General features: G+C 39.1%; 1 protein-coding gene across 1 annotated transcript in view; it reads left to right on the plus strand.

Moving 5' to 3' along the window:
• The window catches only part of LOC140242505 (mannosyl-oligosaccharide 1,2-alpha-mannosidase IA-like), a 75,153-nt gene extending 48,260 nt beyond the window's left edge, over positions 1–26,893 (plus strand). The window contains exons 8-10 of the mRNA XM_072322240.1: positions 21,614–21,833; positions 22,959–23,131; positions 25,870–26,893. Of these exons, the coding sequence (XP_072178341.1) occupies positions 21,614–21,833; positions 22,959–23,131; positions 25,870–26,082 (606 nt within the window). The 3' untranslated portion in view covers positions 26,083–26,893. The remainder of the gene's footprint in view (positions 1–21,613; positions 21,834–22,958; positions 23,132–25,869) is intronic.
• The last annotated feature ends 571 nt before the right edge of the window (positions 26,894–27,464 follow it).

The following is a 27,464-nucleotide window of genomic DNA, read 5'->3' on the forward strand; positions in this document are numbered from 1 at the left end:
GCTCGGCCGCGGCCGAGCCTCGCACTGTAAACGGGGTCTATTTTCAGGTAAATGCAGGATCAAAAGAGAAAAGATCAAATCACTTTCATGTATGCCTTATGAAATTCATTTTGGAATGGGGTGCTATCTTTCAGGCTAGATAAGTTGAGCCATGATTTGTAATCGGTGAGGTAGCAAATTTAAGTCTGAAGGAATAAACCAATGCTTAAGGCAATATGCAGGCCAATGATGCTCCATAATTGCCAAGTGATAGTCTTGACAGAATAGCAAACATTCTGTCAAGGAAACCTAACTCTCCCTTTAACTATAGAGGCAAGTGAGACTACAAAATGGCACTAAATCGCAGTCGCGCTTCCCCCCCCCCCCCCCCCCCTTGTAAGAGAAATCGGCAAACTATTGATTTTGTGCTGAATTTCACTGCCGCGCAAATATTGCCTCTCACCGTAGATACTCTTGGGTATGAAAGGTGAGGCTGGGCTGGGGCAAGGGAGTAGTGTGTATCATGTTAATTGCTACTCAGTCTCTCAAGTTGACTGTAATACAAAGATTAAATGCCATAAGGTAGAGATTGATTTTTTTTTTTTTTTGGGGGGGGGGGGTCAGAGTCAGACAAAGTATGAAAATTATGATCTATTTCAAACATTATAAACATGCTTTTAATGAATAGTCATACTGGTCATGACCACATGACAGGCTAGATTATGTGCTATACTCTCATGGTTTCATGTTCTCTCAGTGACTTGCATACAAGTCTTCAATGAATTTCCTCATCTTGATTGTAGTAAACTATTAAAGTACTGCTTTCTTTTCATCAGACAATGCGAAGTTGTTACAATTTCAAAATAGCACCTTCTCCTTGGAAAATGATAGAGTTATACTCGATTGATCATGGCTCAGTGATATCAGTTTCTGTTTTTATAGAAGTAATGTTCTTTTTTCACATCCAGTACATAGGTACCATCTCTGTGACTCAGCTCACTAAAGAATTCTTTCCTAATGTAAGATAAGAAATATGAACTTTTTGTTGTCATTTCTTATAAATTGTCCAGTTCATGAGGTATACTGTTCTGTCTTGCCAAATCGGAAATTCTTATTTTTTTATATAATCAAATGCTTTCTTATTATTATGTGAATATATGTTATAAAATCTGCCCCATTCTCCAGAAAAAAATTAATTTTGAATAAACTTAAGCTATATGTTTATCAATGTGCTGGTAATAATAATAATAATCATATGAATTCATATTGTGCTAAATCACTCTCTACGAATGCTCAAAGGGCATACATACAGTACATACTATACTGGCACTCATTGTGTTCATTGAATACATATTACAAGTATGTCATCATGTGAAATGATGATGAATGTGCTGAATTTGTCAGATGTACTGGTCACTTGACCATTGAGTGTTTCTTTTTTGTTTTCCTGTTTTTATGCCTCCATCCGGAAGGGTGCTTGAAACGTTATGTTTTCAGGATTTCCATTTGTCCGTCCTTCCGTCCCACACCTTGTTTTGGTATGTGACTAAAATCCATTCCGCTCAACCAGCCTTCCCGTGGTGGATTGAAAATGTCATTGATATTATACGTACGTCATACAGACATTTCTATTCCATATCTAAACCAGGATGTGCTTTGGATATCGAGAAATTTGAAACATTAATGGACACGATATTTTAAAGTGATATTTCATGGAAATTTACTTGGCCTGCCAACAAAATCATGCATACAGTGTATGTTCAAATGTACAACAGTTTAATGTACAACCAGTGATTTTGATTAGCTATCTTAATGATTATGAAGTGAAATTAATACAGTCAATTGTCAAACCTGCCTTAGCGGCCACCTGTCTATAGCGACCACCTGTCTATAGCGGCCACTGAAAAATCCCCCTGAGAGAAAAGCCCTGTTTAAGACCATGTGTATAGCGGCCACCTGTCTAACGCGGCCAGCGGCCACAAATTTTGTTTCCCGCGTTAGATTTTAACGTGTCTATAGCCGCCACAGACCGGATGGAGCCGTAGCCGAGCCGATAATTCAACGTTTTTTTCTGCTTTGTAGCCGTGCCAGTCATTCATGGGCAATGTTCAGTGATCGCAACCGCTGCATTCATTACTCCTTCAGTCATAATAATGCACCAGTGTTATGATTTCTTCACGACTGTACGCATGCTACTGCAACCGGTGATAAACACTGGCATTTTTCAATACATGAAACACACGTGTGCATACATATACACATCATGTACATGTAAGTACTTCATACAGATATACAACGATGATGCATGAACATGTAGGCAATGTACACAAAGTTGGATAACCTGTCTATAGTAGCCACCTGTCTGTACCGGCCACTCTTTTCGTTTCCCTTGGGTGGCCGCTATAGACAGGTTTGACTGTACATGGAGATAATTTACGGCAAGAAGTCAGTTAAAGCAAAGGTCTGTACATTTTTGCATGGGAGTTGCATTCATACTTTTGCTTTGACGTACATTAACTAGGAAAAAAAATAGCCTCTGCTGCTAGAATTTGCAAAAGCCTAAAATGAGGTATTTTTCCTTCTTTGTTTGCTTTTGTTTTGATGAATGGTTCGGGCTTCAACACCAGACAGAAAGCCATGTGTGTAAAAGCTTTTATTGGCATTTTGAATCCTCACACTCTAAGCTACTTTCACAGTTGGCTGTTCCAGCAGTGAGGATTACTGCCTCCTACTCTAACTGCTCTGCCTCCAAATTGGTCACAGCTGAGCTGGGATGGGTAAGACCCCGGGGAGAAAAAAGTGAAAAAGAAAAAAGAAAAGAGAAAAAAGAGTGATATTTCTATCTTCCATAGGTCATTTACACCTGGTTGCTTCACTGCGCCAGCCGTTCATCTCGTCAGTCCGACTGGGGGCGGAGTCCGTGTCTGGCAGTTCCCCCCCCCCCCCCCTCCCCCCACAGCAGTGCCCAAGCTCGTCGAAAGATGAGGCCGAGAATCAGAACTTACTTGTATTGCTTGCCAAGCCTTGGCTGAAACTATCCCCGCGTTCACATTGGTCCCCGCGACGCGGGGACAGCCACAAAAGATCTTATCTTTTTTACAACTGACCGTTCACATTGGTATCTCATCTGTCCCCGAGCTGTGGGGGCATTTTGGGGCTTGGAGCGAGCTCTGCCACTTGAATCCAGGCATAGCGCATGCGCACATTTGATGACCACAGCTGGACGCTATCAATTGCGCCCCAAGGTCACTCTCCCCTCCAAATCTTGTCCCCGTACCCGACTTGCTTCGCGGGGACGAGGGGACAAGTCCCAGCGAGCGTTCACATTATGGTTTTTGAGGAGAAAGTCCCACAGCTTGGGACTTTCCCCGCGTCGCGGGGACCAATGTGAACGCGGGGTATGAGGCAGTGTTGGGGTTCTAGCTGAAGTGACAGGAGTGTTGCCTCTACATTGAACATATGATAAAAATATGCCTTACCAGATGGCTGAGATAGCCTTTACAAATGATAGTCCACTTTGTGGAGTTACTGTACAAATGTATGTTGCGGACAACTGTATACAAATAGTGAATGGTCACAAGTGCAATTGTACAGAATTTCACACGAGGTGAAAGATGAGGCGCTCTATTCGACAAGGTGAGGCAAAGTTGAATAGTGCTCCTCGTCTTTCACTGAGCGTGAAATTTTGTTCCACTGCGTGAGTTAAGACTATCTACTATTTGTTTTATACAACACCTCCATATCATCGAGTATGGGCCATGCAGATTACTGAGTATACTTGTAATCTAGAAATGGCAACCTGTTTTTTTTTTTTCATGAAAGGCAAATGATTACATTATGGCACATTTTTACGAGGAAGCAGTTGTTTTTGGCTGTAAGTAAAGTGATTGTGCGCCCTTGCATGCTGCAAAAGCATATTGTGACTTCACAGGAGCACAGAGGTGCAAAACTACGAGTTTGAAAAGAACTCATCATGGATGTACATGGTTGGTGACATCAGAGTGCAAAACTAGTCAACAAAAATTGTAAGCTCCACAACGACAGCATGCAGTGACACTTTTTACCGCATGATGAGCAGTCAATCAATCGGCAGCTGAATCTTTGCAAATGTTGTAGGAAGTAGGATGGAGTGATTGTATTGTGCTACGTTCAGTAATTGTCGCTCTTAGAAACGCTCTACATGTATCTCTCCCTCCCTCTATCTTCTTCTCTCACTTTATCATTCTATCTATCTGTTTCCTATCAAGCCATCAATATTCATATTTTTCTATCTATCCATCTATCAAGTTGAAGAGCTTGCAAACAACTTAAAATAAAAGGATCCATTGGGGACCAAATGATATTTCAAACACACCCACATTCACATTTTAACCCCCCCCCCCCAAAAAAAAAAGAAAAAGAAAAAAGGGATCTAGATGAAAGAGGCAAGAAAACTGTAATCTATCACTGCTGGTAATAAAAGCATCATAGGTCTCTTAACATGGAGAAAATTCATCCAAAACTGGGCTCTTTCTATTGCTACGTTTTCAATTATTCAACAGTTCCACAGAAATATGAATAAAGTGCAAGAAAGATATACCTGATTTTCTGAATGGGTGAACTGGTAGATGGTGCTGCTAATATACTCCAAAATTTTTCCTTGGGTCGAAGGCTAGAGAGGCTGGACCTCGGAGCGTGGCAGCTACTTTTACTCAGATTTCAGAGTGTGGGTGCAAAGCATAATTTTAGGCTAACAGAGAGTGAAAAAAAGAAAACCCAGCCCGTCAGTGTTTTAAGGGTCATTCACAATAACAGTAAAAACAGGGCTCATCATTAGAAAAACTATGCCATTTTTTGTGATAATTGCCGGGGCGGCTGTTCCATAATTCCACTCAAAATATTGCCAGAAAAATTGCACACAGGAATGCAATTTTTCAAAGCTTTGCATAAACTTTTGCTGCAATGAATTATGATTAGAAGCCGCATAGTAGAAACTTTTTTATGCCTCCGCCACGAAGTGGTGCCGGAGGCATTATGTTTTCGGGTTGTCCGTCCGTCCGTACGTACGTCCGTACGTCCGCTTTCGTTTACGCGATAACTTGAGTAATATTTACTGGAATTTTACCAAACTTGGTCCAAGTATGAAGTATGATGGGGCAACGATTTGATAAGATTTTGGGTGAAATCGGCTAAAGGTCAAAGGTCAAAGGTCAAGGTCAAATCATGAAATTGTATCCGTTTACGCGATAACTCAAGACTGTATGGAGCAAATTTCACCAAACTTTGTTGGAGGATGATGTATGATGGGACAATTACTTGATTAGTTTTTCAGTGAAATCGGACAGAGGTCAAAGGTCAAAAGATCAAGGTCAAATCCTAAAATTTATCTGTTTATGTGATAACTCAAAACTGGATGAAGCAGCTTTCACCAAACTTGGTCCAAGGATGATGTATGATATGACAATTAGTTGAGTAGATTCTAGTGACATTGACAAGAGGTCAAAGGTCAAAAGGTCAAGGTCAAATGCTAAAAATATTGCTATTTCCCCCATATCTATGTAATGCCCGCAGTTATTTTCTTGAAACTTAGTGTAGACATGTGATGCACCACGCGCTACCCCGGGGTATCGTAGTAACCCGGGGTACCACGTTGTGTAGCGCCATCTCACGTTCACTCGAGTACAACCGCAGAGTTACTGCATTACGTATGCGCACTGTACTGACCTGTGGAACGGTGCGATACTCAGTATAGCGCTTCATGCACTGACTACACGCACTATTATAATAGCCCGCTAGCTGTGCCAAAGTTACGATCTCGTAGACGTAGTTTCGATCCCGTAATTTTGTAAGCTTTGTGCACTTTGTGCCAAACAAAATATCCTTTCGCAATTAGGATCAAGCTGCAAAAATGCCAGCAGGTGATGGGGGCTATGCCGCACTGAAAGGAAAGGGCCGGAAAAGAAGGAAAATTTCCAGAGAGGAGAGGCTGGAAAACGCGAGGCTTCGCGCCACTCGGAAGTTGGGGAAGGAAGGGGCCGCCGATGTTCTTGAGGTGTTTCAGAAGGCCAGTGACGCCGGGGATAAGGCGGAGGCAGATGGCATTATTATGACCCTGCTGGCTCATGGATTAATTGAGAAAACTACAGGATGAAGAGGTTTTTTTTTTACAAGAACAATGGCCATAATTGAATGTTGAAGAATTAATCACACACCAAAAAATTAATTTCCGACTTTTTGGTAACCCAGGGTACAGCCCTAAAAAAAAAAAAAATAATAATTCAACAAAATGGCCGATTTTTTCTGGTACCCCAGGGTACCATTTATGTCATCATGTACTACTGCGTAAGGATTCTCCAGAGAGAGTTTCATGTCATAAGGTCAAAGGTCAAAAGGTCAAAGGTTAGGTGAAAATGTTGCAATATCACTTTTCTCGCAAATGGTTCAATGTATCTTCATGGAACATGGTACATATGCATGTACTGACTGGCAGGGATTATCTAGGGAATTTAGAGGTCATGGGTCAATAGTCAGGGTGTTCAAAGGTCAAGGTCAACTCCTCAAAATGTTACTACTGTATTTCCCTCATACATGTATACTAGTATATGCAATGATTGCATTATTAGTTTTAAAAGTGTTTAATATATGTACATGTATTACTTGATAGAGATTCTCTTTGAAATTTCCAGCCAGAAGGTCAAAGGTCAAAGGTTAAGGGTCAAAGGTCAGGTTTAAATGAAAAAAAAAATATTTTGTACTGTAATTACACTCTTTCTTCATACCTTGAAAATTATACTCAATGCATAAACTTATAATAAGGTCGGTCAGAAGTCAAGTAAAAATTTTCAATTCCCCAAATATGTGTACCTGCACTCTTTAATAGATAATTATAGCAAACCCAGTTCGTGGAAAGTGAACATTCAAGATATTTCTGACAAACCTGCTTTTTCGATATTTTGCCAGTTATGTGAAACTGTCATCACACATTGTCAAGACATTGTACTATACACCTATTGGGAGAATCATGCATTATGGCGGAGGCATCAGTCGCCGTAGCGACATTCCTAGTTTTGTGATGTGACTATCCATTCTATGTCTAGATTTCTCCTTGCTGCGATGAAGGAAATGTGCAGTAATAGCAATCCAGGCCTTTGTTTATTGTCATTGCAGTTGGCTTGTGTGTGTCACAACAATAAAAAAAAAAAAAAAAAATCTCTTGTGATACAACTTCAAAATTGTTCATTCCGATGTGAACAGAATGGTCAAACACTGCAAGTGTTAATGTTGCGCAGGTTTGCAGTAAAGGAAAGTTTATAATGTTGTTGCACCATCTACTGTCGTAAGGAGGATAATAGTCCCAGATACTCTCTTTTGTCTATCATCATACATTGATCATTATTAGATCAGAGAAATCTGTATTTAATGCAGAGATGTTCAAAAACCAAAATGTAACACCACTCAAAATACACGTAGTAATTCCAGATAGGCTCTGACATGTGCAAGTGAATGCATGCATTTTCTCATTAGCTGGTGGGGGGGGGGGGCAGCTGATGTAGTGTACTGCACATATTGGTCACAATTTCACAAATGATCAGGCAAAATGAATTATAGATGTTGGCATGTAGACCTCTCTGCAGTAGATAGATGTTCATTCATTTTTCATGACCCGTGATTATGATGAATGCACATACCGGAGCGATGTTTTATCCATATTCATTCCACTTTGTTAAGGCAATTTCCCCATGATGCTCCCGGGATAATTGCACCCCTTTCAGCCAGAGCACCAGCGATTCCACAGGGTTTAGAATTCATGGAGTATGACAGGTTGTTTAGCAGGGACTTTTTTTCCCTTTCAAGGGAAACTCCATTTGATGTTTACATCAAAGTCAATGAAAGGAATTAATTGGCATGTTTAGACCATGGAGTATCACCGTATCATAGGATTTTTTCTATAAATTTTGATAACAATTTGAAGTGGATTCTGAAAACATTTAGATAAAACTAAAAAGAAATACTGACGGTATACCATAATTCTAATTCGATCGTAACTTTCATGTTTGGCTTAAATTCTTTGTGAAACACCCCCTGGGCATCTAAAGGGTTAAACTCACATCCCGTGGTAGTTTCTTATACTGGGAATCTCGTTCCCCAGTTTCTCTACCAGCCATCTTCATTACGGCCTCCATGAATATTAAATGGTATCGGCCAGTTGCTGTGGGAGTGTTTCAGCCCATTAGGTGGTCTCCGAATAGGCAGGTGTCAAGACTGTCGACATGCAGTCAAACTCAAACTCAGAGAAATGGAGGGAGCAAGAGAGATAGAAAAGGAGAGAGAGAGATACAGGGTGTTCAGACGCAAAAAATATATACTACAGAGATGCCAAGTTCAAAACATATTTGTGAGTGAGATTTTCGTGACTCAGCATCTCGGCGAGCGAATGTGCACGCGAGAGAGGGTGTGGGAGGGTTTTTTCCCCCTGTGGCCTCTCACGGTAGGGAGCTTTTTCAATTTTTAGCTCTTATGGTGCGATCAGGTGCTTACTTAAGTGACTATTTTTTACTTATTTTGAAAGACAAAAGGAAAATATACCTTCAATTGTAACTATCACTTTAATCCTTTGAGCTATGCTCCTTATTATAGGCCCAAATTGCAGACTTCGCCCGATGCGTGAGAAAAATGGGTGCCATGCGTGAGATCGTGAGACAGCCCCTAAATGCTTGAGTCTCACTCAGAATGCGTGAGACTTGGTAGCTCTGATACTAGAACGGTATAGCCATACCAAAACGGTATAGATATATGATGAATTTATACGGCTGAATGCTGACTAACGAAATGATGTATAACGAAACGGCGTATAGTGAAACGATGGTCAGAGCATTGTTTCAAAATCGGACTCGATAACGAATCAGCATTCCATTGTGTCCATTGTGCGTCTGAACGTATGGCGACCATAGAACGGTATAACTGGGCGGGACTTAATGGGAGCGAGCACGAAAGGTGACCTTGTACCTGTCACTCATGACCATAACAACATGTGCAGTGAGAAACTGCACATTTATACGACGTTTTTCCATAATGGTCGAAATCAGCGTCTGAATGGTCTGTCGGCTATATGATGATTCTTTATATGTCGTTTCTTTATCAAGTTTTGGTATAAAGTGGCTTGTGTCTGAACAGGGGCATAGTGAGAGAGGGAGAGACAAAGAGAAGGGATGGCAAGACAGAGAGAGAATGTGTGTGTGTGTGTGTGTGTGTCTGTCTGGATGTGTGGGTGGAGAGGATCTGTTATAATGTATATTGCTATAACATGCAGAGAAAGGTTGAAATGCAATGCATCTCTGTGATATATACAATACAATGAATGCATGGTGACATCCTAATAGATATGCCAGAAAAAGAACATGGATTTAAAAAACAAACAAACAAACAAACAAACATGTTAAGTTTGTATCGTTTAAATGCGTTCCTGTAAATTGAATTAGCAGAGCAGAAAATAATCCATTTGATAAAACAAAAGTTTAAGAAACAAGCTGATGATGCTGGCATGGCAGGTGGATACCTGACTAACTTGACGGTAAACCTATAAATTTGAATACATTACTCTATACCGCATTCACTGTCAAAAAGGCCTCAATGCCGGATAAGCCAGCAGTGCCACATAAACCACATCTTGGCTTTTGCTTTAAAAGAACAAAAAAACTCTGGTGGATTTTATTCTGATTAAAACTTCATCACTTTTCTCCATTATTTTTGATAATAAACTTTATTATTTCTGCGTGTTTTTGTTTGTTTCCTAACAATAATTTGTGTTTATTTAATTTTTTTTTCCCCAAATGATGCAAGTTTTCCCGAATGATGCAAGGTGTGTGTCATCATTTTGAATGATATTTCAGTGTATAGGACCCTAATTTGAAGAATGACTGAGCGTGCGTGTGTAAAATCCTAACCTCCCATGCTGCATCGAGAGGTAATTCTCAGAGTTTGAAAGACAATAATTTGCTTATGCTGGCACATAGGCCTCACCCAAAATTTACTGCTTTACTATTAAAGAGAGTGTGGCTTTATCGCCAATGAATACGGCAACTTGCATATTATATTTAGTACCAGTTTGTATGCATCAGTTGCTTAAGTGTTGAGCAAGCCTTGAGGAGGCGTTCTTGTTAGGAATATAAATCTTGGATATAAAGGCATCATAGAATCTTCAATATATTAAACCAGTCGCATTAATGAGCTCTTTGACAAATTAAAAAGAAAAGGAAGAACAAACAACCAAAGACTGGTCATACCAATGGATTTGCTCGCCAAGTTGAAGGTCAAATTTTTCCCAAATTGCCATCTTTCACAGCTTCACACATTTGTAGTGTAATGCCTGTATTCCATTGGCAGATGAATTATGACTCACCTCTGCACAGCTGTATCAAGAGTATGAGGTGTAGGTTAGGATTAGAAAGGGATGTGCGTTGAGATGAAAAGGTGATAGGAACTTTTGTAATACAATAGGGGGGTTGATGAATGTACTGTATACGGCATATCAAGTCACATTTTTCTTTAATGTATAGCCCACAGTAGCCCTAATGGCTCATGGGACATAATGACATCACATGTATCTCTTGTTGCCTGAGAGGAATTTTTTCAGGCCAGCAACCTTGTCCACTTTCAGCTCTGAGAGTTTTGTCATTCTTATAATCATGTGTTCGAACCGTGTTTCCTATTTTGCTTAATAGGAGTTAGGAACTGTATAGACTCTTTTAAGAGTTTTTCCTTCCGTTCATAAACTGCAGTTGACATTCTATGCAATACTTGTACAAAGTCCGTGACCCTATCAATCAAACACAAGTGCAAGAGTGCTCATTTTGTCATTGCAAGCAGAAAATGTGTTTTAGAGTTCAAAGAGCTGCATACTTCAAACATGCACCTGGAATTGAGCAAAACTAGTTCAGAAAACTCCTTTGGACTGGCAAAACATGAGTTTAGGATATTTGTCAAATGAAGATACCTCCAGGCCATACAAATTTGTTTTGATTGACTTGAAATGTGCTTCTAAACATATCTACAAGTGCACCAACAAATCCTATTGTCCGTCTGAAAAGGACCTTTAGTCGACCTCTTTCAAACAGTAGACAATTTTGTTTGTATTCAAACTGTTATTTGCATTCATGCATCACAAGGGAGTCATATCATATATTAAAACCATTAAGTTTGTCTATGGTTATTCTGGGAGTCATTTTGTTATTGTACGAACTGATTGATGGAATCCTGTGTTTTAGCCATAGAATTGCCATTGTTCACTGCAAGGTCATTGATGTACAGACATACAACATCACCAAGGGGGTGGGAGGAAGAGAAAAATCCATAAATTGGAATACATTTCAGGGAACGGCTCTACTTACGCTCATGCTGTACATTGCATATTTCATCTGTTGCCAGGGCAATATTGCCTCGGAGAAACCTTTGGACAAGCCTACAGGTACTCATGGATATTCAAGAGAGAAGAATGTACTGGGATCATATCTTACATCAGAAAAAAAACTGTCCTTCAAGGAAAACAGATTGGTATTTTCGCTTGGAGTATTATAATTGATGTACAGTCCACGGACTCATTGACATTTATGCTGCAGACGTCATGTTTTTCCTTTTCCCAGCTCACCTTTTTCAAGGAGATTCAAAGTTATTTTCAAGTGGTATGATTGCATTGGCTGTATCCATCATATTATCAAATGTCTGGGACTGTTGACTGGAGAGTTTGTCTCTACTGTTTTTATGTAAAACAATTGGCCAAGTAATGCCTTTGTCTTCTCAATTTCCTTTTCCCTGAGGCAAGCAATAAAGACAATGCTCAATCAATGGATGATCAAATTGTCCTCTCACTATTCAGAATACTTGAAACACATAATCGCCAGTTTATATTCCATCATATTTTCTTTCAAACTTGCACCTGCTGTACATGTAGTTCTCATGATTTTCAGTTCTACCCACAAGCAGTGTTGAATTATAAAGAAAAACAAAACAAAAGAAAACAAACATCATTGATAGTCTTGGATTCAGTCATGGGTGTACAAATGAATCTGCCCACTACAAATTGCATTACCAGTATCTTGGGCTGTGTTGTACTAGTAATCTAACTTCAGAGAGAGAATCATCTTTTTCATGAAAATATCTGAAAGTTTAAGATTCAATCACTTTATAGCACTTAGTCTAAATTTCATGAAATTTTCATTGTCTTTCTTGTATGATTTTACTCTTTCCATTAAAGGTCTTTTTAATATATAGACAATCATTTTTTAATTGTCATTTTATGATACAATACTTCACATAATTCAGTCCAGTAAAGGATCCCCCACTGGTAATTGGGTAGATGCTATTAAATCTATTGGCACAAGAATAAAGTCATCTTACAATCTCATTACTGGAATCTCAGAAATGTATGATGATGTTCACATACATCGTACACTGTAGTAACTGATTTTATCCCCTATGGAGACTGAAACCCACTGCCTTTGCAAATACAGTATTTTATGTCATACCTTCTGAGTGGTTGAGACTATGAAATTCATTCTCTTTTGTTTTGATTCCTGGCACTACTGAGATACACTTGTATATAATGAAAAACTATATTAGTGCAATGCACTGCACTACAATGCACTATGACCAGGATAATTATTGTTAAAAAAAGGCTGCTGTAAATATAGTAGAATCTCAACTAACCCAGTTAGTAGTACCATCTATTCTCCTTGTCTTTCTCTCCCTCTCTTTTTATTTTTTCTTTCTTCCCTCTTTCTATCTATCTATCTCTCTCTCTCTCTGCCTTGCTAAAACAGGAAAGAACACAATAAAACCATAAATAGTCACAGGATATTGGAAGAATTTTCGATCGGTTTCATTAACATTTGCCCAAGTCCCATTTTCTCAAACACATATGTTGGTGAGGGATCAAATGTGATATATTTTCTCTGCAAGTAAGAGAGTTACAATGTCCATATTTCCTCACAATGACCAGAACAGCCATTACTACCTATTTTTGACACGGTATATCCATCAAAAACAGGACAGAGAATGAGAAAAGACGACATGGAAAAGCTTTTTTTTTTTTTTTTTTTGCCCAGAAATGGTGTGCAAAGCAATGAAAATAGAGACAGTTTTACATTTTTGTTGTAGGTTTAGAAAGGGAATGCCACTCTATTCTGTGCTCCTGCCTTCTGAACCTGTTGAGGATTTTGCAATAAAGCACATCTCCTATGGACACCTGTGCAAGTACTGTACTGTACTGTATGTGAAACCAGAAATATTTGTGTGCATTGTAATTTTGTGCATTTTGCAAGAGCCGATATTTGCAAAATTAAGATGTTCATGAATATTCTTGTCTATACTACAAAGCATTGGATGTCAGTGGCAATTTGAAAAAAAAAAAAAAAAAATCATGCTGGAAGCAGTTCTTGCTTTACGGTATACTTAGGACTAGTCTGTAGCCAGTTAATTATAATGAGTAAAGAATCTAGCAAGCAGGTTCAGCAGTGAAAATTTCATTCTACGAGCTCTTGACCGCAGTGAGAATGCCATAGAATTAAACAATTTAAAGGTATCGTTTGCTAGTAGGAGCAGTGATTAAAAAAAAAAAAAAAATTGAGTTGTGTGGGAAATCACAGTTGATGCATAATATGTGTAGGTTAGTTGTATCACAAAACATCCTTCATATACCATGTAAAAAATTTTCAATAAAGCCTAAGATACAGTGTATAAGGAGATATCACTATTTTTCTGAGTAAACCATAACTCTAGACGGTTTAGTCTAGAAGCAGTTTTATCATAACTACTGTTCACATTCTAACATTATTACTTTAATAACATTTATTGTACTGATTCAAATTTTTACATTGGTTGTTTCTATCCCTAACTCACAGTTAAGAACAGTTTGAAGCACTGGAGCTGGGTTTTCGTTTCATGTGCAAATGGTAAATAATGCCTTTAAAGGTAGGGGATACCTTTTACAGACCTCCCAAAATGCAGCAAAACATTAAATATGAACCTCAGATGACTTGTTTAGGCCACTGCTGAGAAATTTGGAAGTAAACAGTTATCTACAATTTGAATAATGCACAAAACTCAACTACTCAGTAGTTCTGTGTGTCAGCCACACTTAAGCCTTTTTGTTGCAGTCTTCTGTATTTTTTTTAAATCTATAAACACAAATCTAAAAGTATAAGAGCTGATGTAATAACATATAGAGTGTGTGACAAGAATGTATATAGAAATGTTTGTAAGTTTTGATGAACTTTCTTCACAAAATATACATGATGGACACACATGCAGTGCATGGGTCTGCAAAGGTAGCCTAGTAATGTACTGGAATTTACGGTGAGCCCCGAATTTATTGATCTATTGATCTATTGATCTATGGAGCATTATATGTGACCCTGCACCACAAAACAAACAAAAAGTCGCCAGACATGAATTTTTAGTTAAGATGATATTCTGAAAGAGCAGACTTTAAGCTTTAAAATGATGTATAACTCAAATCAAATGGACTCTCCTAACCTATCTAAATATTGGAAAGAAAGCACAAACTCAGGAAAAGTGTGAACTGAGAAAAGAGGCTCGGAAGTACAGTGTCTATTCAAGCGCTTAATCTTTACCAAACCGTGCTGGCTGTGCGATGAATGGGACAAAAAACAGGATGTCAACCGCCTTGGTAACAACAATGAAGGAATTATCAGATTAAACTGAAATAAAGCATGCCTCGTTAACACATTTTGTCCATGATCAGTGACAACTTTCAAAGCAGTAGCACTATCCTTTCAAAAGTTATTAGAGTTGAAAGTGAAGAGTGAGTACAAGGTTTTTCAGAAATGAAAAAGGGACTCTAAAGACACACCTAATCACACTATTCTACCAAAAATGTTCGAGATAAACTGCTAAAAAGACACTTTCCCGCCCGTTTTATGATCCCAAATTTTAGCATAATGTAAAAGAAGACTTGCTCTTTCAGAAAATATGAAAAAGTCAAGATCGGCTAGGTTGACCCATTTTACTTATTTTCAGTCCTCACGCAAAAACGGTGTGTGCGACTTTTTGTTCGTTTTGTGATGCACGGTCACATATGCGAACAACATTTGTACATATGTGCACTGGTGTGTTTTCATGCATTCATCGTTCAGTCCAGCCAGCATATTTCAACAATTAATTTTTGAAATTGAGCCACTACAAGAGCGTTAACAATGCCTTCTAAAACATGTCCTGTGATGTGTGTATCAGCTCATCATAAGAGGATGTGTTCATATGACATAAAACCTATCATGTATCAATGGACAATGTGCTGTTCATAATGCTATTTTACAATAGTTTGCTTCCATGTGTGTATGCGTGTATGTGTGTGTGTTTATTGATTTTGCATCTGTAACCCAGTTTACGTATTCTATGTTGACGTGGCACTACCAGCCAGTACTGGTGGGTTTTAATAGACCGGCAGCAAAGCTGGTGTGTCAACACCAAGATTCATGGTGTACGTTGAGATAGTCCGCACTAAAAAGCAGATCTACACTGTGTATGAGTATGACCTTGGTCTATGCATACTATACAGGTTCAAGGTCTAGCCTAAATTGATATTGGTCGTTATTTAGGCCATTCTTCTCCATCCCCACCAACCATTGGCTGCCAACTCCCCCCTCACCCCCCCCCCCCAGTATTTTGTACTGTTTTTGTTTGTTTGGTTTATTAGGGTTTTTGTTTTGTTTTGCCAATAAGTACTGCAGGTTTCCTAGAGAATACTTTCCCCTGAATTGAATTGAATTGAATTGGAAAACATGCATGTATCTGTTTAATACAAGAAAGGTTAAATACTGGTTTTTCACCAAAAATGCCCTTTTCAGCCCTCAGAATGAATGTTTTTTTTTTTTTTTTTTTTTTTTTCTAAATAGAGGTTTGGCATCCCTGCTTGTACTGTTCTTCAAATAAGGATATTTATATATAAGAAACTAGGAATTAAAGGAGCTCATCACAAGTGAGTTTTGCATCTATCTTTTCCACAAACCACAATATAGGTCATGTACCATGCTTAAACTCTTTCGGAATCTGAGCATTAATGAGCGTTTAGGAAACACACTCATGTGGTTTGTTCAACCATATCTTTTCTCAGATGGAAAAAAAAAACCAAACCAGAAACATAAAAACAAACAAACTCTCTTCTTGTCAAAAGCTTTATATGAAAATGGTAATCTCAATGTACTTCAGGTTCTATCTATTATTTTACATGTGTATGATTGTCTGTTCCACCTTTGTACATAGGTATAAATGTAGTCTTGCAGATCATATAAAAACAAATTATCTTCTGTTTAATATAGTTCACATCAAAAACATTGTCAAAATCAGTAGACAGTGACCATTTTGATGATAGCGGTGTATTCAGCGTCATCAAATTATAGTTCTGCCTGAGAGGGCAGATTATTTTCTTTCTAGAATGGAATTTTTGAGATGGGTTGTCAGGACGAAAATTGTGTGGTATGGGGTGGGTGATACATAATGCATGCGTTGCCATGGTAATACCATGTGGAGCTGGTGATGTTTTGAGCATCCGGTTGCCTTGATAACATACATTGTAACTGTCAGTTGAGGACTTGTGCGCAGCTGAGATATGATTTTCTCAAAATTGATACAGTAAAGCAAAAAACCTTATTTCTGGCAATTACGCCAAGAAGTTTCGGGATTGATTTGTAATCATTTGGCTTGTCAGAAATAAAGGGGACTGGGACTGAAAACCGCTGAGGAAATGAAATTGCTCGGGAGAATATTGTTGCTTTTCGCCGAGGAAATACCTTCCTCGCCAGGTTGTATCATAATTACCGACTGCCATGCGAGCTGGCAATGTAATTGCATCCTAATCGGTTTCCAACTTGGGGTAATGAGCCGAAAGGAATATTGCTAAATGTTATGGGGGAGGTAATTTGATGGCTTCCCCCTGCCACATATATTGGTTTAGGCATGTGGGTTTGTAGATGACCGCTGAAAATGGACATCGGACGAGAGGCAAGATGAAAAAAGGGGAAGTGGGAGGAATTCAACTAAAACAGAATACATATACTGACAAATCTATCTGATGACATTTATCAGTGAAATCAAACTAAAAAGAGGATACAATGTACAATGTATCTGAGGTAAGAGATTTTGAGGCTAGAGTGCATATTGGTTAGAATGCTTTCCATGTAGTTTTGTGTTGTTTTTGTTTACATGATTTCTTTTAATGAAATGAAAATTTCTAAAGGAGGGTTTGAAAGGTGACGATAAAAAAGCACACACACACACACTATACACACTCGTACACACAAGGAAACAACAGAGAGCCCGATCCATTTGCAATTGATGAATTCACCACGTTGATATAATTCCGTGTAGCATTCAATCAGAGTGCAAAATTCCATCCCCGCTGGATGGGAAGATACGACCGGTGCAAGGCTAAGTGGCGGTTTATGAATAATTGAGGATAACGCAAGTGTCGAGTGGATAATCTCGCCTCAGCCGGCAATTGAAAAAAAAAAGTGGCAATATGATGCTGTTTGCTGCAGTTTTGGACTCGTAGCTTGACAATGTTTTACATGGTATGAATCTTCAGTGAAGTTTGCGATAATCTGTTTGATGCTGCTTCCAAAGTGGCATGTGATATGTTGTTCAAATTATTTAGTAAATTCCTATGATGACGGTATGCTATTACACACCCATGGCTCTCTTAATCCAGCATTATGATGAAATATTATGTGTGACTGGTTCTGCACAGCATTATGGCGTCGGTCAGTTTATTCACTTTCGCTGCTGTGTTGATAAATAAATTCCAACATGATAAAGATTACATGGGACAGAATGCATGGTTCGCCTTGGAGCTCAGTTTCATTGAAAGCTTTTTTTTTTTTTAATGCCTTTTTATTCATAGATGCTGCAACGGGGCTGTATCAACACCATAGGCATAGCTGTCACATAGGATACTCTATGGTGACACGACTTTTGGTCCTCTTACAATTGCTTCTGTCTTATTTTCTCCAAGGGCTTAGGGTTAAGGTTGTGATAGAGTTTCAGGTTTAGTTTGATGTGAGGATTAGGATTAGGGTTAGGGTTGTGTTTTTGGCTATAAATCATGTTTATCTTAATAGCATGCAGATATTTCATAGGAGTAATTGTTGCAGGAACAAATGTCATGGAACCATAATTTATGCTCATTGTTTGGTTGTAATGTTGTATAGTTTGTTTATATTTTGACCCATCAAATTGAACATAAAACCAGGATAAATACTATATGATTCAGCATAATGAGATTTCATGATCGTGTTTGCTGACATAAAGTTGATGAATGTAAATTCAGTTTTGTGCATAAACAGAAGTGAAAAGAACCAGGGGAAGCATGGTAATTTGTGGTGAATTCTTCATTTTCTGATCTGAGAAGTCACACTCTTTTTCCTGATGCTGCTGTATTAACCCGTTGAGGACGGTTTGATTTTGCTACAACACGCATTTCCCATAGACACTTGCCCGAGTATACTCGGGACTCGTCCTCAACGGGTTAAAAGAATTTGCTCTTTTGTTATGATATTGTGTCTCAAACTATATCAGATGCAAACTGATACTTTGTGTGGTCCAACGTAATACTAGTACCACCTTCTCATTGGTAGAGCTGACAAGGAAGACAAAGACACTCCCCCTTAAAAAAAAAAAAGGTTTTCAAAGATCAAATTTTGAAATATGGCACAACAAAATTATAATGTTTGTGTCTATACACACCCGCACAAATAAAAAATATTGTAATCTGCATTGTGATATCAAAATCTGCATTGTGATATCAAAATCTGTTCATCCTGGGCCTTTTATTCATGTGTCTTTAAAACCTTGAAGAAATTTGCCCTGCACAAACTGGACATGACTGCAAAAATCTGTTCCTTTTTTTTCAGCCTGTGGTTCAAGAAGGTCTATCAGTCCTTCGGTGATGGTACCCCAAGGTCACACTCCAGTCACTCTTTGAAAGCATACACAGTTCTGAGATTCAAAGTATTCTAACCCGTTGAGGACGGTCTGATTTTGCTATAACACGCATTTCCCATAAACACCTTCCCGAGTATACTCGGGACTCGTCGTCAATTGGTTAATATGCTCGCCATCAAGTGATTTTCTTAGTGACGTGTAAAAGGCTGTGAGTAGGATCGATTTTTGCGTTGCGATCTAAAAACAGATGATTAAGATGCTGAGATAGTGTATACTATCAGATTAACCACCGAGTCTTCAGCGGCAGAGCATAGCCTGCTCAGCCCTGCTCAGCCTGGCTATTGCTGGTGATAGTTTGGCTGTCACATAGCTAAGAGAAAATCACCAGCCGCATGTGACCGGCTGCTTAAAGGGGCCCTGAAAACCAAATGCATGTTGATTTGTGTTGATTTATGATACCCTCAACATCACTTTTGCGGTAAAACAAATATCTAGAAACATTCCATATATTTTTCATGATTTTTTCTTCTATTTTTCTTGAGATTACTTGGGAACGCCCACAAAAAATCCTTCCAAACTAATCAATATTGATATTCTTGAGATGACCTCATCTGTCAATCATTGGTAAAGTACTGAAATGTTTAACAAAAGACATTGGAATGCACCTTCCTCTCGACTCAGCATAACTTGCATGTTCCTGTCATATTTATGTGACTAACAAAAGACATGGCGAGGGAACATGCAAGTTATGCTGAGTCGAGGGGAAGGTGCATTCCAATGTCTTTTGTTAAACATTTCAGTACTTTACCAATGATTGACAGATGAGGTCATCTCAAGAATATCAATATTGATTAGTTTGGAAGGATTTTTTGTGGGCGTTCCCAAGTCATCTGGAGAAAAATAAAAGAAAAAATCGTTAAAAATGTATGGAATGTTTCTAAACATTCATTTCACCACAAAAGTGATGTTGAGGGTATCATAAATCAACACAAATCAACATGCATTTGGATTTCAGGGCCCCTTTAAGACACTCAACTGATTTCTGCGCAGACAACAGAATCTATTCCAAGGAGGTGTCATTTCAGTATCATGTGACTAATTAATGATGGGGGGGGGGGGAGGTGGATTGAATAAAAAAGCCATGTATTGAGCTGTGATGATGGGGAGATGGGGTTGGATGAAATAAAAAAGCCACGTAGTGAGCAGACTGCTGTGATACTACTTACCTCAGTCACAAAGATGTTTGTATCACTGAGATACACTACATTGTACATACATACAGGGCTCGACAAAATTTTTTTTTTCTCTCTCTCTCTGGTGGCTGGTTTGGGCCACTAAAATCTGTAGATCTGAAATTTTGGTGCCCCCCCAAAAAAGAAGTGTAGTGACCCAAAATATGTAAAACGTATCAATCGTTTTTAAATCTCAAGGGCCCATTGGGACCACCGAAAGATAGGCACTTTGGAAATTTGGTGGCCTGATATCAATTTTTATTGGCCCCAGGCCACTTGGCCATTAGTATTGTTGAGCCCTGCTGTATGAAGAAACGTCTTACTGTATCAACCATGCACACACTGTTGCATGAGACAAATTCTAGTGTTGAAATTGTAGGAATAACAAACACAATGTACTACGGGTAAATACCGTACACACAGAATGTCTTGCTGAACTGCTGCAACTTCAAATATTGATTTAGTAGTACATTGCATGATGCCGTGGTCAGATGCATCATGAAGTAACGTGATGAGACAGTTGAAAAGTCTTTCTTTCACTAATACTTTCTGGCAATATCCTTTGTCTAAAAACCAACTTTGAATTCAATTTGCCACTTTGGTGTAGAATTCCAGTGCCTGTGTTTGTAGCAAGCGTAAACTAATGATGACAGAATGTGGATGAACATGCGTTGTGAACCACCCCTTTGTGCTGAATAATTCATCCCCCCCCCCCAATGTTTCAGGTGATTTTGTAGCATTCAAAATAGAAATAATTGTGTTTCAAAGACAAAATGACAGATGAGGTTTGCTTGTGTGTTGACAGTCAATCACAGGTGGATGAATGCAGAATTGTTTCCCGATTTGTGTAATTTGGACTCCAGCGATCTGACATTAGTCAAGGGTTGATTCATCTAGAATTTTAGGGGGTCTTGTTTGAATGATTCTCTCTCTTCCTCACTCGTCCACTATGTGTGATCTCTCCCTATGTTTTCTCCATCTCTCTTCCTTTCTGTATCTCTCTATGTCTGTGTGTCATCTATCTCTTTCTCTCTCTCATACACATTTTGTGTGTGTGTGTTTGTGTGTGTGTGTGTGTGTCTCTCTCTATGTATGTATTCATCTCTCTTTATGTGTATGTGTGTTTGTGTGTGTGTGTCTCTCTGTATTATATATATATATATATATATATATATATCCCTTTGTTTTCTCTCCATCTATATGTATCTCTCTGTCTCTCTCTATATCCTTCTTTCTCCTTTGCTGTCTGTTTGCATCGTTTTGTCTCATCATGTCTTTGTTTTTTCCTTCTACCTCCCTCTCAGAGACTCTCCCCTGACTTTCCTCTTTTCTCTCCATCTGTCTTTGTGTCTGTCTCCGTCCCTGGCGCTCTGACTTTCCCCCTTCCCTCCTCTGTCCATGTCTTTTTGTCTTTTTGTCTGTCTGTCTGTCTGTTTCTCTCTAAAATGTCTCTGCGTCAATTGATTTTGCAGGCCATGGAGGGCCGGATGAAGCAGAAGTCTGGTGGCAGCCTGACATACTTTGGTGACATCCGGGCCAACCGCATCGACAAGAAGATGGATCACTTATCATGTTTCTCCGGCGGGATGTTTGCGCTGGGAAGCAAGTACAGCGACGGAACAAAGAGGGAGCACTACATGGACCTGGGGAAAGAAATCACAAAAACATGCCATCGGTCTTACGACAATACAGGTAAATATGGACACAGCCAGGAGTGGTAACCCATCACATCTAGGGAGAAAAGTTTACTACAGAAGTCTTCATCTCATCGTTAAATTGGCAACTCTGAATATCACTTCACATGCATTATATTGCACTATCAAAGATTACAGGGAACTGGTTACAGTGGTTACAAGAATTGCCAATTAGAGAGAGAAACAAGGAGTTTAGTCCTCTGCAAACTGTTGCAAATTTAAGAAGCAATTGTTGATTTAGCATTTTAGAAACTATTGAAGATTTTGCAATCAAAATATTTCTATGGTCAACATTGGGCTCAAATGAAAAGAATGAATCTGCCGTATGAAAGGGACATGAACAATGAATGATGTAAATGAAAGATTCCAACCACAGCAATTTTGTTTCTTGGAATAGAAAGCTTAAGAGATGTAGGGGGAAATATCTGTTATGAATCTGTCTAGAAGGTGTCTATATAGTTAAAAGATGTGAGAGCAGCAGCATCTACCATGGAGCAGGGTTTACATGGCAGTGGTGGTAATGGAGATGTCAGCACAGCGGAGATGATCACGATGCTTGTCGGTAATTGCATCCTGAGCTGAAATAGGGAAAGGAAGAAAAAAACAAGAGAAAAAGGTATTAAAAAGGAAGACACAATCGTGATAAAGATCTCTTAGAGGAATGATTAGAGTAGTAGTAGGGGAAAGATTATATGCATGATCTCTTTCTTTGATACACATACCGTAAATGTGGAAATTTTCATGGGGTTGAAATTTTCATGCATTTTGCGCAACCAGAAACTAGTGCCAAAATACAAGCATGAGAATATTTTTGCCTCCCATATGTTCCATTAGTTGATATCTTGATTCAGTGGAATTAGAAACACATAGAACTCATCTTACCTGGCCGGGCGTAAAAAATTACTCATGCGAAAATATCAATTTTTACAGGAGAAACGGACAAGACCAAGAGAAGATATCTTGCTTTCATAGAAAACATTTTGATATGTCCAGCTTTTGCCAGCTTCTGTTTCTTTTCAGAACTTCAACACATCAGTACAGTTTATGTGCCTTAAGAAAACAATTTTGAGAGTATTCCTCGTTGTGTAATGCTAAACATTTTTGTACATTGATGCCCCCACAGCAACCAAGCTAGGACCCGAGGCGTTTCGATTTGAAGGCCGGGCAGAGGCGGTGGCGATGAGGCAAAATGAGAAATATTATATACTGAGACCGGAGACGATAGAGTCCTACTTTGTGCTGTTCCGAGCCACGGGGGATCCCATCTACCGACAGTGGGGATGGGAGGCAGCTCAGGTAAAGCTTGTCCATCCTGGCTCCAGGAAGAAGACTTTTATCTTCTTCTTCCTCATTCATCTCCTTTCCCCTGTTGTACGTCTTCTTCCTCTTCTATACTTGTTTCATTTTTTAATTAATTAATTAATTTATTATTATTTTTTTTTTGGGGGGGGGAGCCTTTTTGAAGTTTTTTTTTTTCTTGATTGTTATTCTGTCTTCCTTTCTTGGTCTCATCTTCCTAGTCCTCTTTTCCTCTTCCCCTTCCTCCTCACCTCCCATTCCTCCTCTTCTTTATCCTTGTCCTCCTCCTCCTTCTCTTCCTCTTTCTAGCTCTTCCCCCTCCCTTCCTCTTCCTTTTCCTCTCTCTCCTTCTCTTCCTCATCCTCTTACTTATCCTCTTCCTTTTTTTCTTCCTGTTTCTCTTCCTCCTACTTTTCCTCCTCTTTCACTTCTCCTCGTCTGCCTCTTCTTTACCCTCATTCTCTTCCTCCTCACCTTCAATTCCTCCTCCTCTTCCTCCTCCTTTTCCTCTTTTTTCTTCTTCTCCTCCTCCTCCTATGCTCATCCTCTTCCTTTTCCTCTTCCTTGTCTTCATCCACCTCTTTCTTGTCCTCTTCTTCCTCCTCTTCCTCCTCCTCTTCTTCCTCCTCATTCTCTTTCTCCTCTTCCTCCTCATCTGCATCCTCCTTTTCTTCCTCTTCTTCCTTTTCATCCTCATCCACTTCTTCATCCTCTGTTTCCTGTTCTTCCTCATCTGCTTCTGCCACCTGTTTCTTTTCCTCCTCCTCCTTCCCCCTCCTCCCCCTCCTCCTCCTCCTCCTCTTCTTCCTGCTACCTTCCTCTTCCATTTTCTTTCCTCTTGCCTCAATCTCTTATTGCATTTTAATATTTTCCAGTCATTTAGCAATAATGATAAAAGATAATTCTGATAAAAGTATACTGTCTGTGGATGTATGAATAATGAATTGTCTGCCATGTAGCATACCAAACAACATTGAGTAAATGCATTTAATCAGCGATACATTTGATTGATTCTTTTTTTAAAGTAAAAATTGAGGCCTTCCATATGTTGCACATCTCCCTAAGCACATGCATGTCATGTTTAGAGGGAGAAAAAAATGATTAATAATTTATACCATAAAAGCTTTTTCTTATGAATACTTCCTGAAGAGTAGGTTGTCTATCAAAAATGAATGGCCTATTTTTTTTTTTTTTTTTGTCAAATAGGACTTTACTGTACAGTCTTTCTCACTTTGTATAGACCCAAATACTAATAATAGTAGATATTTTTAGAGCGCCTTTTCCACTGGATAAAAAGCGCTATGAGATGTCATCTTTGGTCGCCGTATGAGATAAATATATACAAATTACCAGGCAGTGACAGTTCAAGTCCAGTGCATATATAGGGATATCAAAATGATATCCATTATCTTTATTATATCCATAAAGATACAATGATACTAATAAATTATTTAAAAAAAAAATCAGTTTAAAATTTCATTGTAAAAAGAAATAGTTTGTTGTAGTAATGCTGTCTAACAGTAAATTGAGTATTGTTAATTATGTCACTCCAATTTTTTACCTGAAAGTATGAGCAGAGGTCATTTCCAATTGCAGTTGTATTTCAAATAAATTGCGTTAAACAAATACATACTACTGAACGTTTTCGACGTGCACTCGTCAGAGTAGAACCGCACGTATGAAACAAGATTTGTTTAACGCAATTTTAAAGTTTTGTACCACCAAGCATCTCTTCAAATGAATTGGAAATTTCTTTTTTTTTAACTGTGCCTTCTGAAACACTAACAATGAATATGTGAAGATTAAAAAAAAAAAAAAAGAAGATAAAGTACTGAACCACAAAGTTATTGTTTCTGGGAGTACATGGGTTAAATATCTCACATTCGCTGAGCTTTGAAGCATTCTTTGTGTAGACAAAGGTCATGTGGTGTACTGATTACATATCCTGCAGATCTCCTCAAGTGGTGAAGGGTAATGTAAAGTTAATCGCTCTGGGTAGTACATTGAATGTCTGTTCATTGTGGCGACAATATTGATCCAAGCTTTTCCCACACGTTAGATGTGATCTTGTTTGATGTGTTATACATAGATAACAGTCTTGTCTGATGAGTGATTTAGAAATTCATGCTGTCCTCGGAAAGATGTGAAAGTTGGGTGCTAGTCATGCTGAAGGGGCTAGGATGTGTGGAGAAAGGCAGAGATGTATCTCACAGTGTCCTAAAAGTATTGGGTGTTACTCGGTGCTGGAAATTTCTTTTCTTTCTTTCTCTTCTTTAGTGGGGGGGGGGGTGGATATTATCAGGTGAAATAGAGAATAGAGAATGTAATAGTATACATGAAGCTATAATCAAACACTGTGCTTACATTATTTTGCATTAAGATAAAAAGACTAGCTGTTCTTCCTGTCATTCATTGTGATGCATTCATAACAGTATTTCTAATGTGTGCTTTCATCTATTGATGAAACTTGTTTAAGATCTGGGGGGTGTTTCATCAATTTAGTCAGTGCTGACAAGTTGTCAGTCTCTGACAATTTCAGCAAAATCCTTGGTTCTGATTGGCTGAGATGCTCTGGTCACTGACTGTTACTATGGTTATTGTTGGAGACTGACAACTTGTCAGCACTGACTAACTTGATGAAACACTCCCCCAGGAGCTGTAGATTGTTGGAAAGGCATGCTTATTCAAATGATGAGCCTATATATTTTCACCCTTTCATCCTATCTCCCCTTCAGGCTATTGAAAATCACTGCAGGGTCGCCAACGGTTACTCCGGAATCAAAGACGTGTATGCCAGCACCGTTACTCACGACGACGTGCAACAAAGTTTCTTCCTCGCTGAAACGCTCAAATACCTCTACCTACTCTTTTCTGACGAAGAGTTTTTCTCGTTAGACGATTGGGTTTTGAACACCGAAGCGCATCCGCTGCCGGTGACCAAGTCATAGCGTCATGTGATAATTTGGTTCTCCCTGAAGGACACTCTTCTCTTCGGCAAAGTTCAGCACACACACACAGTGAATCGAAGTGGAGATGGAAGAAGACTCCACAGCTTCAAAGCAGCGAAAAACAACAGCTGGGCTGCGAGGGAACCTTAGAATTTCTTAAGTGTACAGACAGAAGAAAGATATTTTTGTCGTTTTGTTTTTTGTGCGAGCCGAAGGGCGACGAGTGAGCAATACTTGAGAAAAATGTCCATGCCAATAGGTGGCGCACCTCGCCGTGACAGCGAGTGACCTCGTTGCACTCCGGTTCAGAGTTCATGGAAATTTTCCGACACCAGACGCCACCAGGTGTTGATGGAGATGATCCAGCGTGCTGTGAAGCCTCAGGCACGATATCTTATTCACTGAAATGCGTTGCACGCAAAGTGTCATCATGATGAAGCTTAATGGTAGATGCAAAAGGCATCATTAATCCCTGCATTTCTGTGCATTGACCCAACAGATGTCAACGTATAGAACACAAAGGCGTCAAATCTTATAAGAATGCTTGTTTTTCTTCTTCTTTTTTTGTCAAATGCTAATGAAATTGAAATATAATGAAAGGAGAGATGCAAACAGACAATGTTTCGAAATGATGATCTCCACTTGCCTGCCACGTTCAGGTTCTTGTTGACTAGGTCAAAAACCTGGTACTCTTTGTGCAATGCCATTATCTACTGGGGGGAGGTAGAAGCCATTTCCTGCTCAATAGGTGCGGTCAGACTGGCAAAAGATCGAGAAGTTCAAGATCACGAAGTCTTTGTGATCTTTTGTCCTGCGGTCACACTGGTAACCAAACTTGGATCAGGAAGTTTCGGTCATTGGTATGCGTGCGCAAAAAAGAAGAAAGAGCGCGCCGTTTGATGGCTAGTGATTGTGACGTAACAAAGCACAACTGTACATGACAACGGCCAATGAGACACTGCGAGAGACGTTTTGGGGGAAGTTTGTAGTCACACTGGCAAAACTTTGAGATCTACAAGATCGCGAACTTAATCTTCGCGATCTTTTGCCTGTCTGACCATGCCTAATGAGTAGTCTTAAGCTTTAGCAAGCACACCAGATTTCAAAATTTAGGAAAAAAAAACAAGAATGAGAAAAAAAGGTGACCTGCGGGAAAAGAGAAAATGCGGCCAACTTGACTGTGAGGCTGGCCAGTGAGCGATTCACTGACTGATCTTGGGGTAGTTCCCAGCCTTGCCGCTCAGACCACATTTTTGACCCTCAGACAGGTTTCAGACAACCTGTCCCCTTCTCTGTGCACATCTCAAAAAAGAAAAAGAAAAAAAGAGTAAGGGTGTAGAAAGTCATAATGACTTTGACACGTGATGTTTCAAACTTTGGGA

This window comes from Diadema setosum, chromosome 19, assembly GCF_964275005.1.
Source record: "Diadema setosum chromosome 19, eeDiaSeto1, whole genome shotgun sequence".
NCBI classification, from domain to species: domain Eukaryota; kingdom Metazoa; phylum Echinodermata; class Echinoidea; order Diadematoida; family Diadematidae; genus Diadema; species Diadema setosum.